The sequence below is a fragment of the Sus scrofa genome, chromosome 9 (genome assembly GCF_000003025.6).
Source record: "Sus scrofa isolate TJ Tabasco breed Duroc chromosome 9, Sscrofa11.1, whole genome shotgun sequence".
Taxonomy (NCBI): Eukaryota; Metazoa; Chordata; class Mammalia; order Artiodactyla; family Suidae; genus Sus; species Sus scrofa.
In genome coordinates, this window is record NC_010451.4 from 33,672,244 (window position 1) to 33,692,429 (window position 20,186).

General features: G+C 34.2%; 1 protein-coding gene across 4 annotated transcripts in view; it reads right to left on the bottom strand.

Annotated features, from left to right (window-relative positions):
• The window catches only part of DCUN1D5 (defective in cullin neddylation 1 domain containing 5), a 33,125-nt gene continuing 15,219 nt past the window's right edge, over window positions 2,281-20,186 (bottom strand). For 2 of the 4 annotated variants that reach the window (XM_021062715.1, XM_003129809.4), the window contains 4 exons: window positions 11,383-11,491; window positions 11,191-11,295; window positions 9,110-9,212; window positions 2,281-6,913 (listed from right to left, as the gene is read on the bottom strand). In XM_021062715.1, the coding sequence (XP_020918374.1) occupies window positions 6,858-6,913; window positions 9,110-9,212; window positions 11,191-11,295; window positions 11,383-11,491 (373 nt within the window). In that variant the 3' untranslated portion in view covers window positions 2,281-6,857. Of the gene's footprint in view, window positions 6,914-8,823; window positions 9,213-11,190; window positions 11,296-11,382; window positions 11,492-20,186 lie in introns of those variants that run through there. The other 2 variants (XM_021062714.1, XM_021062713.1) reach the window with 1 other exon arrangement.

Here is a 20,186-nt window from a genome sequence, read left to right on the forward strand (position 1 = left end):
ATAAAATGACATTCTCCCTTTATATTTACAACATGCTTATATATTATTAATCTCACTTTTTAAATTTCAGGCCTTCCATAAGATTTTAGAAAGTAATGATTATGTGTATTGTAGAAAATGTGACATTACATTTCTACCTGGAAAATCACAAAAGTTAACCCTAAATTTCACTAATCACAGATCTTCAATTTAGTCCTTTTCTCTGTCTATACGTACTAAGTGATTGATCCCTGTCCTGACTTAAAATAAGGCTATATACACTGATAACTTCCACATATATAAGTCCACCCGAGACCTCTCCCTTTAGACTCAAACATCCAACCACTTACTCTACCTTTCTTTGGGACATCTAATAGGCCTAACAAATCCAAAACTAAGCTCTTGATTTTCCTGTTTAAACCTGCTTCTAAGACTTCCTCATCTTAGTAAATGGTTGTTTCATTCTAGAGTTCTTCAAGCCAAAAATCTTGGAGTCATTCTTGATTTGTCTCTCATACCCTACATCCAATTCATCAGCATATGCTATTGCCTCTATTATCAAAATATTTCAAAATCTGACCATTTGGTCTCATTCAAACACCATTTCTCATTTGGATTCTGTATTACCCTCCTACCTAGTTCTACATACTTCCGTCCTCCCTTTTATCAGAACCCTAATTGCTTCTCGTTCACCTAATGAAAGCCTAAGTCCCTAGAAAGGCCTAAAATGCCCTACATGATTAACTATAATCAGGCACAATCATTAACCCCCAGTGTCTCTAACCTCATTTTCTAATCTAATCTAATCTAATCATTTTCTAATCCTGGATAATACTTTCTTCTTGCTATTCTATAGTTGCAATGATTTCCTTGCTGTTTTTTGAAAATAACAAGTAGACTACCAGTGACCAACCATAGCATGAAAAGTCCTTTTGCCTGGAATACTTTTCTTCTGGTTTATCTACAGAGCTTAATTGTTTACCTCTTCAGATTTCTGCTCTATATCACTTTATCAGTGTATACTCTTTGGGGGGGGGGGGGCACACTCACAGCATGTGGAAGTCTCCGCCAGGGATCAAACCCGTGTTACAGCAGGGACCTGAAACACAGCAGTGACAACTCCTTAACCTGCTGCACCACCAGGGAACTCCAGTTTATACTCTCTATAACAACCTCTGCTCAACAACCCTATACTCAACACATTCCCCAGGCTCCTTCCTTACTTTCCCTTAATAACGTGCTACCATATGATAAAGTATATATTTTATCAATTAAAATGAAAATCCCATAAAGATCAGAAATAATATCTATTCTGTGCCCTGCTTTATCCCAAGCCTACAACACTTCTTGGAACATACTAGATGCTTGGAATTTATTTGAAATATTTAGTCCAAGAGGAAGAGAAATAAGTCTGATCATAAAAATAGTAGAATAAAAGAGAAAATCCCAGCTATTTCAGTTTATATGGGATGGAAAATTTTCGGTTTGGGGGAGGGGAGAGACTTAGTTCTAATTGTTTTTAATTCAAACATCAAGATGTATTCATTTAACATTTACTTAGTGCTGTGGATGGGGCCCTCTTTGATCTTCATAATAACACTGGTAGGTATTATTTCATTTTACAGACAATGAAACTGAAGATGACAGAAGTCAAGTGACTTGTTAAAAAGTGACATAACAAGAATGTATAGCAAGGAAGAAACCAACTCAGGTTTCTCTGATATTACTTCTATAAACTCTCAATAATCAAAGTAGTTTCAAGGAATGAAATAAATTCAAAACGGGTAAGGTTTCTACATTTGAAGATAAAAGTAACAGTATAAACTTTCTATAAGCCATTAGATTTGCAAGACAGAATAATACAGGTTAAGTACTTAAATTAATTGCATTTAATTCAATACTCACAAAAAATAACTTAAACTTTGTAAGTTAATAACACTAAGTCTCAAATGACAAGTTGTTCAAATAAATTATTAAAAAAGTCTTTCACCTTTCACCGTTGAAATGCAATTGGTACCAATCATAAGAAAGCAAATTTTCTTTTCACCAAGTATATGAAACACTTTTATTCACAACCTATTTTCTAGGTGGAAAAATAAATTATGGGGAATACTCAGTAATACTCAATTTACTTACACATACTCACACAAACACACCACTGAGTTTTGGGTAAAGCTGGTTTTACACATATACATTGTGCTTATTTTTGTTAGTTTTTAAAAGAAATTAAGTATGGTATCTGAATACTTCAAAATATCCACAACTTTAACTCACTTCTTAAAACAAATCCATGATGCATGGTAGGTACAACTTTTCATTAATACTTTAAGTCTGAGAAAACCAAAATTGCAGGACAGTATTTCTTCAATTTGAGGGAAAACTAAGAAATTTTTAATGTAAGTCCTCCATTTATGAGCTATAGATAGATGAAATAAATACAACAAAGCTCCAAGAAAATTGGCACTGTAAGGTAAGAATCCATAGCCATGTTAAAGCCTAAGCTTTTTACCAGATATATTTTAAAGAATGGTAAACCGGAACCCATGCAAAAATGAGCCATATTATAAAAGATTCTAATAAGTTACAAAGCACACAAAATAAAATGATCATGATCATTGTACAACTATAAATGTAATAAATTCATTGAGTAATAAATAAATAAATAAATAAATAAAATGATAAAGCCAACAACAACTGGTCTAGGAAAGAAGCAAAGGAGCACTATCTACACAGGATACAAAAGACTGTAAGGTAGATACAGCAAATGCATTGTCTTATTAAGACTAGTATTTGCGAAAAGCTTTAAAAGATCTAAAGATCTGCTCCAGTGAAGTAAAATTCACTAGAAAAGTCTCTACAATTAAATAGTGAATCAGAGATAATTCACCTAAGGCTTAGGGCAGGAATTCATCTTTCATGATCTATAACCTTTATAAATTTCACTGTAAAAGATAAGACTGTTTTTTGGGGCTTCTGCAGTACTACTTAACAGGTAACTAGGTTTGTCAACAAAACAAACCAAGTCTTAAGCAATTTGTTTGTCTCTGTTAGCAAATGTTTATGAAAGTAATAAAACTATACTCTTAAAAATTATATGTTCCAGAGTATTTAATAATTCAGACTAGCCTTTCAGGAGGAAATGAATGCTATTCTGCTGTTATTTCTTTTTCCTCCAGAAGAGTAAATAAATTTTTCTTTGAAATGTTTCCCTGTAATGATTCCCAGTATTACTCAAGAAGTAATACTATCTCAAGAATAGGGAATTCCTCTATTAAGAATGAGAATTCTTCTTTCCCCATGATTTAGATTAATTAGCCTTTTCTCTTAGTTTAACAAAGAAATGCATTTCAATTATGAATTAAAATGTCCCCAATCATTTGATACTCTTAGACATTTGGTAAAGCATATGAGAGATGAGCTACAAACTACCAAGGCTACAGGAGCCTTGAAAGTCCAAACTAAACTTTATCAGATTATGAATTATCATAAGTTTTAAGTACACTTCAAGAAAGCAGTTTAAAAGAAATTCAGTACACTTACTATTTGTTTCTTAAGCTGAGCACATAATATATTTTGATAAAGGGTTTCATAATTTTATGTTAGCAATTAGGGAGAAAAGACATTCTGTTGAAGAGATACTCAGTTCAAAGTAAAACATTTCATTGCTAATAGTCTGTATTAGCTTGTATGTCTTAAAAACTCTATCTTGATATTCTACACACACAAAGTGATAGCACTAATATTGTTAAAAGACAAATTTTTGGTTCAGTAGATGAAAAGGCATTTGTACTTGACAGAAGTGCTCCTCAGGGTCAATCTAACACTCCCATTAAAGGCCCTTAAGTTCCCGTTTAAGAAACACTAGACTATTTCAGAAAAAAACTTAAATCAACAAAACTGATACCTTTTACATAAAAATACTGTTACTGTCAATAATGTATATGTCAAAAATTTTACTGGAAATATTTGAAAAATAAGAAAAATTAGTCAATAAAGGTACACATGGCAACACAGGGTCAGATCAGCACACAATACACCATTTAAAAAAAACCTCCCATTCAAGTAAATTACTTGAATCCCTGGCAATTTTCTAAAGATACTATGTCTTGTTCAAAACTACTGGCTCTGAGGGGTTGGGGGACAACTTCATCCTCTGACAGCTGAGAATCAACATCTGGCTCTATTCTCTTCCAAATATATTACATTTGTATGTTATTCTGTAAGAAGGAAGTCACTTACAATTAAAAGGCACCACTGAGTATTTCATCCCATACAAGAGAAATAATTCTGAAAATTTTAACAACAGGATTCCTGGGAAGGCACTTAAAGCTAATTAGTTCAAAGAGGAGGCCCAAAAGTTAAAAGACTTCTTACTCATACTGCAGGCTCCTTAACACTATCTTCTTTGCTTTTACCACGTAACCTCTTGATCGTAACTTTCCCAATAAATTAAATACAAATTAAGAAAGGAAGGACGAGAAGGAACAAGCCCACACCTGAAGCTGAATGAGGCAAAGTATGCTTCCGAAACAAGTAAATGTTATGACTTCAAGAAGGTAAGAGAACTAGAAGGAATAAGAGTAAATAAAGCAAGTGTGGCTTGGGTATAATTGGGCTGTTGGCTTTAAGGAAGCAAAGTGAAGAGTTTCATGTATTTTATTTTTTTAAAGGTCATCTGTAAGTTCTTAGGTTGCTTATTCCACTTAAATAGTAAAGATGACAAAGACAATACCATTTAGTTAGGCTATAAATTGACAATTTGTACTATTTCATTTAAATTGCATGTTTTGGAATTAAATAAAAATGGGCAATATTCTTCAAGTTCAGAAGTTCAGATTCTAATGTTTAAAAATCTAAATGCTCTACAGTCATCCCTCAGTATACAAAGGCAATTGGGTCCAGGAGCCCTCGAGTATACCAAAACCTGCAAATGTTCAAGTCCCACAGTTGGCACTCCTATCCACAGGTTCTGTATCCATGGATACAGCCTCCTACCCACGGATATAGAAGCTCAACTCCATATTTACTGAAAAAGATCTATGAGCAGATCCACATAGTTCAAACCCAAGATGTTCAAGGTTTGACCATACTTATAATAAATTTAACATTAAAACATCATTCATAATGTTAAGTCAACACTGTTGGTATGCTCAGTACTTCTAAAACTTGGGAGGAGTATTCCAGGAAAATTATCCTTATCTATCAGACATTTAAGGGAAAAACTCCTCTCCACTAATATATCAATGTTTTACAAAGTTGGATAAAATGATTTCCTTAAGAAGGCAATGTAAAACAGCAAAATTTTCTCTCAGCTCATTAAAAAAACAAACAAAAAAAACCCCATATAAACACCTTTAAAATGCTATTCTCCCTTAACGAATCTGTAATCACTCATTAAATAGATTCCACATCAAAAATCAGCCTTTACTTTAAATCCCAGTAAAATGCCTTTATTATGGAAAAGTAATCTATTTACTTTGCTCCATTCATACAATGAAACTAGGAATGTTACTGTGGTTGTGACTTGACTGTAAATGTGAACAGGGTTTTCATATCACTGGGATATTGGAATGTTTGAAAAACCTTCCATTGAAACGGAATGCACAAACAGCCCTGCTGCTATTCCAAAGATGCCTTCTACATGAATTAGAAAAAAAACGCTGTCCTGTCTTCTACTTTATTGCCAATAGTGGAAAAATTGTGATAATCAGCAACCTAACTGTATCAATGTAAATGGCACCCCTGAGTTGTGCATAGTTACACCCAAAGTTCTCCCATGAGTCCTTACTCTATTATTTTCTTCTCCTATATTATATACATATATATTATCTTAAGATATACATATCTTAACTAAATCCACAACATCAAAGTTCTCCTATGACCAAAAGAGGGGATGGTCCTCAGCAAAACTCCCCTTTTCACAAAATGACAGTTAAAAGATCATTACGTTTGCCACTAACAACAACAACAATGATGATGGTATAGCTTCAGTCCTGGTCCTGACTCTCTCATAAGGCTGTCTGATTTTCTGATTTTGAGACCATTAATACATGAACCTTGTTCTTTCAAATATAAATGGAATATTTTTAACTGATAGAATACAGAAAAACTTAAATTCACATTAAGAATATACATGCGATGCTGATTTATGCTTACTGACAATAATATTTAATAGTTTGAAAACAAAATAACCAGATATAATCTTTGCAATTCTAAACTTTTCAGATAAAGTATGTGCACAACATTTTGGCAGCTTTCACAGAAAACCACAGCTGAAAGTTGGAGTACTTTCAATACCCAGAAATGTATTTTATTTGCTGCATCAGAAAATCACTACCACAGAAGTCAAGGTCAATAAATATTCTTTCTAATTGTGCAGAGATGAATATAATGAGCTACAACATCCACAGACTACACTGCCAAATACTAAAACTGTTTAAAATCTTAAAAATTCCTTAAATTCCTGGTATAACTGAACTCTAAAAAACAAGAATTAAAATTTCCAAAAATAAATACCACTCTGACACTCAAGGGACATCTTTACTTTAAGGCCTTTGTCACAAATCTGAATCTTTATTGTTCTGAAATAAATGTTATAAACATAACTCAAAACAAAAACTTCAATATTCAGTCTCAGAAGAGGTGTGGCTCAATACCCATCACATGTAACAAGAAAACTTCCTTTAAAAAAAAGGAAAAAAAAAGTACTATGAGAAGTCTTTCATATGAATAAAAATGCACCCTTTAGATTTTTTTTTCCTCATCTCATTAGCTTGTTCACACGTGGAGATCAAAAGGTTTGCATTTTCTTCACAATTTCATTAGCTTGTACATGCGTGGGGATCAAAAGGTTTGCATTTTCTTCACAACAGTTCTTGCTATGACGTTTGACGAACTTTCTGCCACTCAACAAATTCATCAAGAAGAACAGGCCCTAGAAATAAAAGAAACAATTTTGCCAGAATTCAGTGAACTCTCCTCTCCAACTGTAAAACAACTCCCCACACACCCTATGATGATGATTGGGGCTGACCCTTCTCTTCTTCCGGTGTTTTGCTTCCAGCCTCCCTCTTCTACCTAATGGGTGCCTTCTTAGTCTTTTCCAACATAAGGGACTTTCCACAATAGGTATTTGTAGAAACCTCTTCTCAAGACTGAAGTGGTTCATAAATTCTCCAATGAGCAGGTCAATATTACCTAGTTAACCCCTTTTCCGACTGCCCAGAGCTTTCTGCCATTTAATAATCAAACAATTTGAAAAGTGTTTAATGCAGTATTTCTGTTACCTCATCAGGAAGTGTGTATGTTTGTTAAAGGAGTGGCCCTATTAGAGCCTATATATTGTTCCAGTAACCTATCTGGACCTAACAGGACCTATCTGAACACAAAGCAAGTACCTAATAAATACCTGACCTAAAAACTACTGTAAAAAGATATTTTTATATTACAGGGGTTTCAAATTCAAATTCATTTACTTATAGAAGTCAGACAGGCAATTATTTTATTTATCCTTTTTATAGTCATATCTGTGGCATATGGAAGTTCCCAGACTAGGGGTTGGATTGGAGCTGTAGATGAGACCTATGGCACAGCCACAGCAATACAGGATCTTAACTCAAGTGAGTGAGCGAGGCCAAGAATCAAACCCACATCCTCACAGAGACAACATCAGGTTCTTAACCTACTGAGCCACTGTGGGAACTCCCAGATAGGCAAGTTAAATGAACTCAGAGTTTATTTTTTTGTAAATGTAGGAAAACTCATTACCACAAAGAATATGCTTGCCCTTTTCTCAAAACACAGAACCTTCTGGTGGCCTTACTTTTTCTCTTGCTTTTGATAGACGTATTTCTCTACTGTACAAAAAATAGCAGAGTAGCATAGTAATAAATGACAACTGAAAAGCAACCCAGATATTGGCATACTATGGACCAGCACATTGGAAAACAAGTCCAACATAAGCCACTACTTGGTTCCAGCCTAATTCAATAAATTCTAATTTTTCAAACAAATCCAGAAGCTATATTTTTACACAAAATCTGTTATAATGTTGACACAAAACATGAAACACATCTGCAGACCATATGTTTACTGACTGACAGTTTACTACTCCAAGGTATTATTTCTAAAAATATTAAATTTTATACTATTTTGTAGGGTGGAGACAATATACATAGGGAGAAATAATGTTGTCCCTTACTCAGTATTTTGTTTCTTCAGTGTCACAAAAATATGCCCATAATTTCAGTTTCCATTTATAGGAATGTATCTTTTTTATGTAACCCTTCACAACACTAAAACAATGCATTCAACCAAACTAATGGTGGGAAATTCATAGTTCTAGAGCATTTTTAATCTATCATTACTTCAAAGATCTATTTTATGGCATTCTGAATTTCCTGCTGAAGGGTATGGATATTTTAATTTGCAGGATTAAAAAATTGTAAATATTTCACTACATATTTACTCAATAATTTCTGAGGGAAGTTACTTTGATATTATTTGCCAATGGGGAACGGGTATTAAGATATTAACTTTAAAGCTTTTGCTATTGTAGCTGATGCTTTGCTTTCCTATTTTTAAAATCATGACTGCCTTTTCTTATATAGAAAAATGCCAGGAAAGGCAGGAAAAAAGCAAAATTTTAGCTTCTAGCTATAGAAATTAGTCTAAATTTAGCTATAATGCTCTGCTACCAAGGAATCAAAAACATTTCATATACCAGCACAGATCTGATAATGTTGCTCTCTTATCTTCTCTATCTGCCTCCCCCCCACTTCCCACATAATTAAATAAGAACTTCTGTTAAGAAGTTTAAATTCTTTTTTTTTTTTTTTTTTTGTCTTTTTAGGGCCACACCCACAGCACATGGAAGTTCTCAGATTGGGGGTGAACTGGAGCTGTAGCTGCCGGCCTACACCACAGCCACAGCAATGCTAGATCCCCAACCCACTTAGCGGAACCAGGGATCAAACCAGTGACCTCATGGATACTAGTCAGGTTTGTTACCACTGAGCCACAACAGGAACTTTGAGGAAGTTTAAATTCTTTATGGTAATGCAACATAGATGTATGTTCTCAATAGTTTTAAGAATTTTATTTTCATGGTAAAACATTACATTATACTTACAAGCACCATCTTCATCATAGTTACTAAGATCGGCGTGGACAGTTCTGCTGAATTCTAATACATTGTACCACTGATCTTTGTTCATAACACGATACTTTGATTGCTGTACAGAACAAACATTTATTAGGACTTGACTTCAATAAATGTAATTATAACACCTTTTTGGTGATTTATCTCTCCCCATTTATTCCTCTTTTATTTATTTGTGTTACTAAGAAAATCCTCAGGAGCATTCAGATGTTAACATTATCAAAGTTATTTTTCCCTTTATTTTTCTTTCATTCCTGAGAAATAAAAAGAGCATCAAGGGCACTAATAGCAAGGGTAAAACTTAATAAATTTTTATCAATGCATATGCTTGTATAATCACCAATGAGATAAAAAATATATAACATTTCTTATATCCAGTAAGTTCCCTCCTTCTGCTTCTCATTAAATCATTTCTTCGCACAAAAATTAGTGTTAAGCCTCATTTGGAAGGTGGCATCTTTGGAGGCAATGAAAAGGGTTCAAATCCTAGTTCTGCTACTTAGCCCTTGGAAAGTTATGTAACAACAGAACATACTTCCTCACTGGCTAAGAGGGAATAAAACACAATTCAAATGCTGCTGGTCAAACACTCTTCACATAACACTGCCTGAAAACACTTAGTTCTCTCAGCTCCTTTTAGAGGAGAATATTTAAAATTCAGTCGTATTTATTTCTGCCCCAACTTCTAATATGAGGAAAATTGACAAAAAAATACAACAAAGAGTCTACTTTATTAGGCTTAAAGACATAAAGTGTACACAAAACCCATTCACATAAAACCTTTTCATACCACTGTCTCTTATCACAAGCTTTAAATAAAACTACTCTGGGGAACCTGCTATAATAATCAGCTTTATGAGAAATTACTTTAGAAGCAAAAGCATCCATATTCAAGAAATGATGAGAAGTACCAAAAAATTTAAAATTGAAAAGTCACGGAAGCAGAAAACCAAAGAAAGCAATGGAAAAAAGGACAGTATCTTCTTCAAAAGCACTTCTATCATAGCACTTCAGGATCTTAGGTGCTGTGATAAACCCTCTAAAAGAATATTTTCTTGATAAATTCAGCATACATTTCTCAGTAATCACTATATTTAAGTACAGTCTCATATTTGTGGACATAAAATATTAAAAGCTTTATTCTAATTCTTTAGCTTGAGCCCAAGTTTTAATATTATTATCAGTTTTCTTATGTTGATTTAGCCTAAAACCCTGTGTAACAGAAAGTGATTGAGAAGCTTGAGATTTGTGCACTGGCATCAATTCTCTTCCGCAAAAACCAAAGCAGCTAATTTTACATAAAGAACATCTATGCTAAAATATTTCTTGAAATTTTCATCATTTTTTTGGGGGGGGGAGTGGGTGGGTTGGAGGTACAAGGCATGGAATAAAAATAATTTATGTACAGAATATATTAATGAACATGAACTCACATCTAAAAATGACAGCAGAGGAGTTCTCAAGAGGCTCAGCGGGTTACGAACCTGACTAATATCCACGAGGATGCAGGTTCAATCCCTGGCCTCACTCAGTGGGTTAAGGATCTGGCATTGCTGTGAGCTATGGCGTAGGTCACAGACATGGCTTGGATCTCCCACTGTTGTGGCTTTGGAGTAGGCTAGCAGCTGTAGCTCTGATTCGACTCAGCCTGGGAACTTTCATATGCAGTGGGTGTGGCCCTAAAAAGCAAAAATAAAATAAAATAAAAATTACAGCAAATATGTACCCATTTTAACAAATTTTCAACAATTTAAGCAGATTTTTTTAAAAAGCACAATACTAAAAAATCTACTTGTTCCCTTCCCTTGTGGTGCAGTGGGTTAAGGATCTGGCATTGTCAGTACAGTAGCGCAGGTTGCTTAGACCCCCTAGCCTGGGAACTTCCACAAGTCATGGGTGATGAGGAAAAAAAAAAAAAAAAAAACCAACAACAACAATAAAACAATAAAACCACGACCAAAACAAAAACTACTTTTTTTTTTCTTCAGTTAAAGGTATATTTCCAATCAGATTAAGGTTTAAAATATTATTTTCAAAGTAAAAATACATACCTCCAGGTACTGGTAAAATACTGAAAACAGTGGCCATGTCCTCCCAAGCAGAAGAGCTAACATAGACTTAGCAGTATCAATATCAAGGCTTCTCTGATCTTTGTCCTAAAATATAAGTTAAAAAAATTTTCTAAATGTGGTCTCAAGTCTAAAAAAATACATTAAAGCTGCAAACACTGAAACTCCACCTACCCTTGCAAAATCAAAGGCATATCTGTAGATATTCTTAAATGAAGAAATGTCATTCAACTGTGAGCGCAGAAAGTCAAATTTGTTCTGTAACTTTTCTGTGCAGTCACATCTTAAATTAAAAAAAAATCAAACATTATATAATTAAGAAAATTAAATAAAAGCATCTTTGGGGGTTAGAAATAATGCAATTAAAGAAAAAAGTGAGCACATCTATGAAATTAATTGAAGTTTAAAATTCTCTGATTCACAAATTTAGAATAACAAACTTGTTGACTTGATCTACCAATGCAATAAAAAAAGGAAAAGGGGAAAAAAGAGTCAAAGTTCACTCCGATAACCTTTCTTTTAAAAAAAAAAAATACAACTCAATCAAAAAACTCCAATAAAGTCACAAATATTTGATGAAAAATTTCAGTTTATTAAAATATGCTTTCAACACAAATAAAGTAAGATGGCAGAACAAAGTTAATCAGCTGTCTGACACAAATGTCACTGGAAAGTTCTTGGGCACCAGCTTGGCAAAAGAGATTAGCCATGATTGGTTTTAAAATTTTAGCATATAACCCAGAGGAAAATAAATTTCATTAGTGATTCAGTCATAAATTCAAATACCTACATTTTTAGTAAACCAAAAAACCCACAATAAATCAGTGACAGAATCTAACTTCACATGAGGTACATATACAAAAGAAGGCAAACAAGTTATATATGTTATTTCTAAAGACATTAAATTTAAGAAGCTAAAGAGATGGAATGCTCAAAAATATTTACTGTTTTTCTGACTTTCTCTGGGTTGATATAGTACACTATTTAGCAAGAAGCAAGGCAAACAAAACCTTTCAAAATTGGCACACATCTCCAGTCTCATCTCTTGCCAGGTCCCAATATCCTTAAAATATAACTGTGATTTATATTTATTTCACTTACCATTCCTAAATGCCATAGTTACGCTTTAGCACACATTATTTTACCTACTTGATATGCTATTCCTTCTAACATTTTGACAAAATACTACTCTTCAAAACCTAAATCACATTTAGCCCTCTTTGAGATCAATCCAACGCCCTTCAATAAAATTGTGTCTTGTCTACAGTAAACAACAGTATTCCACTCAAAACTGAATTTCGGCACTCATTACGTAGACACCTAGCATTCTCAGATTTAACCAAGACTTTCACTATTATAAATCAACAATGTGATGTGCAGTAATTTATAATTTTATTAAGGTGTAAATATTTTCAATAAATTTCTAATGTTGTTTAGGCATTCTTAGAATAAACCAAACTAAATCATGTTAGCTGTTTTATACATTATTAGGTATTTTGCTATGTTCATAAGTGAGACTGGCTTGTAAATTTTATACTTTGCTAGTTTTGTAAGAAACTTATAGCATAAGCCTCAAAAAAAAAAAAATAAGAAATGAGAACTACTACCTTGTTTTCTGAAAAGTTTACTAAACATTGGAATTAGGATTTGTCCAAACTCAATAGCAGAAACCTAGGCCTTTTCATTGAGGAAAAGAAAACCTTCTAACTACTAAATCAGCATTTTTAATGGCTTATTTTAAGGCCGTTCAGATTTTCCATTTCTTTTTAATCAGTTTTGGTCATTTATATACTTTTCTGATTATTTCACATATTTTATTTAAATATGCCAATTAAAATATTTAAAACATTTTCTAATATGCATTATATATTTTTGCCTTTTCTTTCTTTTTTTGATCACCCTGCCAAAATTTCTTAATTTTCTCAATTATAGCTTTTTAAAATTTTACTGATATCTGGACATCTTTTTATCTCCTTTCTTTTCTCTCTGGGTTGATTCTTTTTCTAGCTTCTCAAATTAGATACTAGTTTGTTTGGTTTCAGGCTTTTTTTCTCATTTAATGTAGCATTTAAGGCTTTAGACTTTCCTCTAAGTACAATTTAGCTTTAGCCACAGTTTTTTAAGTATTGATTTGATTAATCACTTGTAAATGATGCCTTGACAAAAATGGTTTTGGAAGAATGGTAGGGATAAGTCTTGCTAGAATAGGTTTAAAAAAGAATGAGACAAGAGAAACTGGAGAAAATAAGTATAGATAATTGCTTTCAAGAGAGTCTGGTTCTAAAATAGAGCATAGATATAGGATAGGGAAGCAGGGCAGAAGGTTTGCTTTAAAAGAAAAAATAGATACAAGAAATAACTTCTGCTTCTAGAAAGATAAAGTAAATGTTCTTTTTTCCTATCTCTCCTGCTAATTCAACTAAAAGCCCTAGACATTATATACAAAACAAACATAAGACTCTGAAAGACCCTGAGAAACAATACAGTAGTATGTTCCCTGGGTTTTCTTTTTGCCTCATCTATCCCAGATTTGGAGCTGAAGGAGTCAGCAAAACGGAAATGCCAATAAGGGGAGACCAAGGGGGAAAAAAAAAAAATCCCAACATAAGCCGCTCTTCCTTTAGCCAAAAGCAATCAGCCTAGCGAGACATAAAACATTAGGGAAAAAACACTCTTCTCCAGTCAAAACCACAGGAAAAGCTGTGGCTCAACCCTCATCAATGTCAGCAAAGACTGTATGGGGACCTGAATAGCCTACCCTCCAGGATACGGATAGGGAGGCTGCCCTCTCAAATTTCTGCAGTGTCAGTGGAAACTACACGGGGAACATAAACTTTCACTCCCACCAGGTAGAAACAAGCAGCCAATCCTCCTCTGCCCTAGGGTAGTGTCAGAGGAGAATTTAAGAAGAGTCAGAGCTTTTACCATCACTACAGGAACAAGGGCACCACCCCAATAGTGTCAAAGGAGATTGTGGGGAATAAGAAAATATGAGTGGAGACCTAGTAGAGATCTAAAACTCTACTGCCTGTTACTAGTCATGAGGACTTCCCTCCTTGGATGTCAAAGAGGGTAGAGTGAGGAATTTCAATTACCTGCATCAGGAAGCAAGGCAGTGGCCTCCACTTCTCCTGTTGAAGTGGTATTAGACGAAGCTAGCTAAAACAGAAGACTTAAATAAAATCCAGAGTTTCATAACCTAATTCTCAATCTTCCAAGGTTTCAATTAAGAAAAAAAAAAAAAAAAAACTTGCCAGAGCAAGAACCAAGATCTCAAACAGAATGCAAAAGACAATCAATAGATGCAAACACTGAAGTAACAGATGTTTAGAATCACTTGACACAGATTTTTTTTTTAAGGGCTGCACTTATGGCATATGGAGGTTCCCAGGCTAGAGGTCTAATTGGAGCTACAGCTGCTGGCCTATGCCACAGCTCCAGCAACACCAGATCCAAGCAGCGCCTGCAACCTACACCATACCTCACAGCCACACCGGATCATTAACCTACTGATCAAGGCCAGGGACTGAATGTACAACCTCATGATTCCTAGTCGGATTTGTTTCCGCTGTGCCATGACGAGAACTCCTTGACACAGATTTTAAAGCAGCTGTTATAAAAAATGTGTCAATAAGCAATCTTGAACAAATTAAAACAAATGAAAAGATAGGCTGTATCAGCAAAGAAATAGAAGTCTAAGGAAAGAAATACATTAAAAAAGAACCAAATGGAAATTTTTGAATTGTAAAATAAGGGCAGACTTAAGCCCTAATATATCAATAATTGCATTAAGTATAGTCTAAACTTACAGATTATAAGACAGAGACTGGCAGAGTACATTTTTAAAAAAAGGACCCAACTCTATGCTATTTAGAAGAAACTGGCTTCAAATATAACAATATAGGCAGATCGAAAGTAAAAATGTTATAGAAACATTAATCAAAGGAAGGAGTGGCTACATTAACATCAGCTAATGTAGACTTCAGAGCAAAGAAAATTATCAGAAGAGAAACATTACATAATGACAAAAGGTCAATCCACCAAGAAGATGTGACAATCCTAAATGTGTGCACCGGACAAGAGAGCTGCAAAATGTGAAGCAAAAACTTATAGAACCCAAAAGGGAAAAAACAAATCCACATTTGTAGTTAAAAATTTCAACACATCTGTCTCAGCAATCTCAGCAAACATATAGAAGAATTCAACTACACCATCAATGGGATCAAATGGACATTAATAGAACATTCTACTCGATGGCAACAAAATACTTATTCTTTTTAATCCTGAACCATAAAACAAAACTTGATAGATGTGAAAGAAATGAAATCACACTTTTCAAAAGTTTCTGACTTTTGAAACCAAACCAGAAATAACAGGACAATAACAGCAAAATCTCCAAACACTTAGAAAATAAACAAATAACTCCTAAATAGTTCCCAGGTGAATGCAAGTTTCACTGAAAACCAAAAAATACTGAACTTAATAAAAATGAAAAAAGATACCAAATTTCGTGAAACACAAAGCAGTGTTGAGAGGGAAATTTATAGCAATAAATACAAATATTAGAAAAGACAAAAAGTCTCAATCAATAAAGCCCCTACCTTGGGAATTTAGAAAAAGAGAAAAGTAAACTGAACACAAGTAGGAGAAGGTAAAGAATTAAGAGCAGAAATCAATAAAATTGAAAAGAAAAATCCAACAAAAATTAATGAAACAAAGATGTGATTCTTTGGAAAAGATCAATAAAATAGACAAGTCTCTATTAAGAATGATGAAGAAAAAATACAAAAATTACCAATATCAAGAATGAAACAAAGGCTATCACTACAGACCTGCAAATATCAAAAGGATATAAACTTGAAAACATTAGATGAAATGGACCAATTCCTTAAAAAAATACAACACTCATAATATTAAATACTGGCATATACAACTATTAAATTATTAAAAAAAAATTGAATTCAAAAGTTAAAAACAAGGAGTCCCCGTTGTGGCGCAGTGGTTAACGAATCCGACTAGGAACCATGAGGTTGTGGGTTCGGTCCCTGCCCTTGCTCAGTGGGTTAACGATCCGGCGTTGCCGTGAGCTGTGGTGTAGGCTGCAGACGCGGCTCGGATCCCGCGTTGCTGTGGCTCTGACACAGGCCGGTGGCTACAGCTCCAATTAGACCCCTAGCCTGGGAACCTCCATGTGCTGCAGGAGCGGCCCAAGAAATGGCAAAAAAAAAAAAAAAAAAAAAAGACAAAAAAAAAAAAAAGTTAAAAACAAATCAACAGGCTCCAATGGTTCCACTGGACATTTCTACCAATCTTTTGAAGACCAATGCTACAGCTTCCTTCAAAAAATAAAGTATAAGGTGGAGTTCCCGTTGTGGCGCAGTGGTTAACTGGTTAACGAATCTGACTAGGAACCATGAGGTTGCGGGTTCGATCCCGGCACTGCTGTGAGCTGTGGTGTAGGTCGCAGATGCAGCTCGGATCCCGAGTTGCTGTGGCTCTGGCGTAGGCCGGTGGCTACAGCTCCAATTAGACCCCTAGCCTGGGAACCTCCATATGCCGTGAGAGCGGACCAAGAAATTGCAAAAAGACCAAAAAAAAAAAAAAAAAAGTATAAGGTAAAACTTGCTAATTCATCTTATAAAGCCAGTATTACCTGACACCAAAACCAAACAAAGACAGTATTAAAAAAAATTATCATGAGGAAAAAAATTTATAGCTCTGTATAGAAATGGACTTACTGTGGTGATTATTTTGTAATTGAATCATTATGTTATATTTCTGAAACTAATAAGGTTATATGTCAATTATAATCAATAAATAAGAGAAATAAAATTAGACCAACATCCCTCATGAATGCCTAACAAAATATCAGCAAATAGAATTAAGCAGTACATAAAAATAATTATACACCATGATCAAGTAAGATTTATTCCAAGTATGCAAGACTGATTCAATACTCAAAAATCAGTGTAATCACAGTAATAGGCTAAAAAAAAGCACTACATGTTTTATATGATTTAATGCAGAAAAAGTATTTAAAATATTTAACATCCATTAAAACTCACAGAAAAACAGGAATAGAGAATTCCCTCAACTTGATAAAGAGCACCTACAAACAATCTACCAGTACCATACTTGATGATAAAAGACTCACATTTTTCCTCTTTAACACTGGGAGCCAAAAAAGGATGTCCACTATTAACCGCACTTATTCAACATAGTAGTAGCAGTTTGAGCCAATGCAATATGTCAAGGAAAGGAAATAAAAGACATACAAACCAGAAAAGAAATAAAACTGTCACTATTTCATGTCATATGATTTTGACATGTCTGTGTAGAAAACTCAAAGAATACACACAAAAAAACTCAGAATAAGTGAGTTCAGCAAGGTCACATGACACAGGACATATAAAAATCACTTATATTTCTATTTATTAGTAATGAACATGTGGATGCTGAAATTAAACACATAATTTACAAAGCTTCAAAATAAATATGAAATATTTAGGCTCAATTCTTACCGAACATGTACAGGACTCATAGACTGTGAAAGAAACCAAACACTTAAAAAAATGGAGACATATGAATCTTTCATGAATTGGAAAAATCAAAATAGTAAAGATGTCAATTTTCCCCAAATTTATACACAGTTTAACAAGAATCTCAGTAAGATTTTTTTTTGTAGATTCAGAGATTATTCTAAAATTTTCAGAAAAGCAAAGAAACTACAATAGCTAAAATAATTTTGAAAACAAAAGATGATCTTAAGACTTATTTATTAGGACATAACTATAGTAATCCAGGCTGTGTAGTAGTGGAAAAAGATAAAGACACAGACCAAGAGAACAGAGAACCCAGAAACAGACCATTTAAAAATGACCAAATGATTTTTGACACGGGTGTAAAAGCAATTTGATGGAAGAAAGCTTTTTCAACAAATGGTACTGGTGCCAGTGGACATCAATAGATAAAGAAATAAACCAAAATCTAAGTCTCATACCTTTTAAAGAAATCAACTCAAGATGCATTATTGATTTAAAAGTAAAATGTAAAAATATGAACCTTCTAGAAAAAAATTCTCAGGCTCTAGGGCTAGGCAAAGAATTCTTACACTTGACACCAAAAGCACATTAAACTGGATAACACCAAAATTTAAAACTTTTGTTCAGCAAAAGTCTGCGTAAAAGAATGAAAACACAAGCTACAGAGAGAGCGAAAATATTTGTAAATCACATATTCAATTAAGAACTTAAATCCAGAATTATAGAGAAAACTCTCAAAACTCAACATTAAAAAAATGTATCAACTATATCTCTTACCCTCTCTTTGCTATTTTCCTCAGATACTGTAGGTATTTCCATTTTATGCACACCTATCTTCTTTGTAGCTCATCTATTGAGTTTTAAATCTTTTATACTTTTCACTTTTATAAATTTAATTATCTGAAATCTGATCATCTGAGACCATTCCTCTTTTTTAAAACACATTAAATGTAATTATTTTATATTGAGGCTGTAATAATTCAAAATACTAGCCTTAAGAGTCTGTCTGAAGTTTAAGATCTGTTTCCCCAAACAGTTTGACTGCTAAACTGATGATCACTGATCATTTTACAGCAGAAATTGAGGCTTCTGTTTAAAATGCATTCCCGTACAGAAGAACTTCTTCCTCTAAACACATGGAAGAAAATAATTACCTGGGACAATTTTAAAACACATTTGTGGATGGTGTTAAAAACTAAATTCCAGTCCTCAATTGGCATGATGAAGTCTTTAGGAATTTCTTGAGTAGAAGCCCTTTGCCTCCAACTGCATGCAGAACCAAGGTTTGGCCTCAGTGATTTACTGTTTACTGTGGAAGTTACTGGTCTGATTCTCACCCTACCCAGGCCTTGCAATTTATCTCCAGTTCCCAATACATATGAGAGGTTAAGAGCCAGATCCTAGGTGACTAAGAATAGGTAGGTATCTTCAGAGTATATGCCAGCTCCATTGATCTCTTTGTAATCACCATCTCTGAGAATTTCTAGCCTCTGATTATTTTCCTTAATTTATAGTCAAGTAATGCTTTTTAAAAGATGTTTTTATATTTTATCCAACATTTGGTGTTTAATATGAGAAATAGTTTGGTTGCACATTTAGGATGCCACAACTGCCGGAAACAGAAATTAAAATTTGGTTAAGTTAATCATCTAATTTGTCACGGGCCTGGTTCCTGACGTATGAATGAGTGTACAAAATGTTTCAAGCAGGGAGTTCCCGTCATGGTACAGTGGAAACGAATTCAACGAGGAACCATGAGGTTGTGCTTTCAATCCCTGGCCTCACTCAGTGGGTTAAGGATCCAGCATTGCCATGAGCTGTGGTGTAGGTTGCAGACACGGCTTGGATCTGGCATTGCTGTGGCTGTGGCGTAGGCCAGCAGCTATAGTTCCAATTAGACCCCTAGCCTGGGAACTTCCATATGCTACGGGTGCAGCCCTAAAAAGGACAAAAGGACAAAAAAAAAAAAGTTTCATGCAGAAACAAGAAAATATTTACTACCACTTATTAGAAATTTATTACTTAATATTTCAATAAGTGGCTTCTATTGGTACAAAAATTCCTCACTATGTGAAAAAGTTTCAATGAAAGTTGAAAATGTGTTAATATCTACCAGAAGAATATGCAAAAGAAACAAATTCTCAGATTATATGCTACTATAATATCATTTAAAATTGGGACATGGGAGCTCCCATCGTGGTGCAGAGGTTAATGAATCTGACTAGGAACCATGAGGTTGCAGGTTCAATCCCCGGCCTTGCTCAGTGAGTTGGGGATCTGGTGTTGCCATGAGCTGTGGTGTAGGTCGCAGATGCAGCTCGGATCCTGTGTTGCCATGGCTCTGACGTAGGCTGGTAGCTATAGCTCCGATTAGGCCGGTGGCTACAGCTCTGATTAGACCCGTAGCCTGGGAACTTCCACATGCCGCAGAAGCAG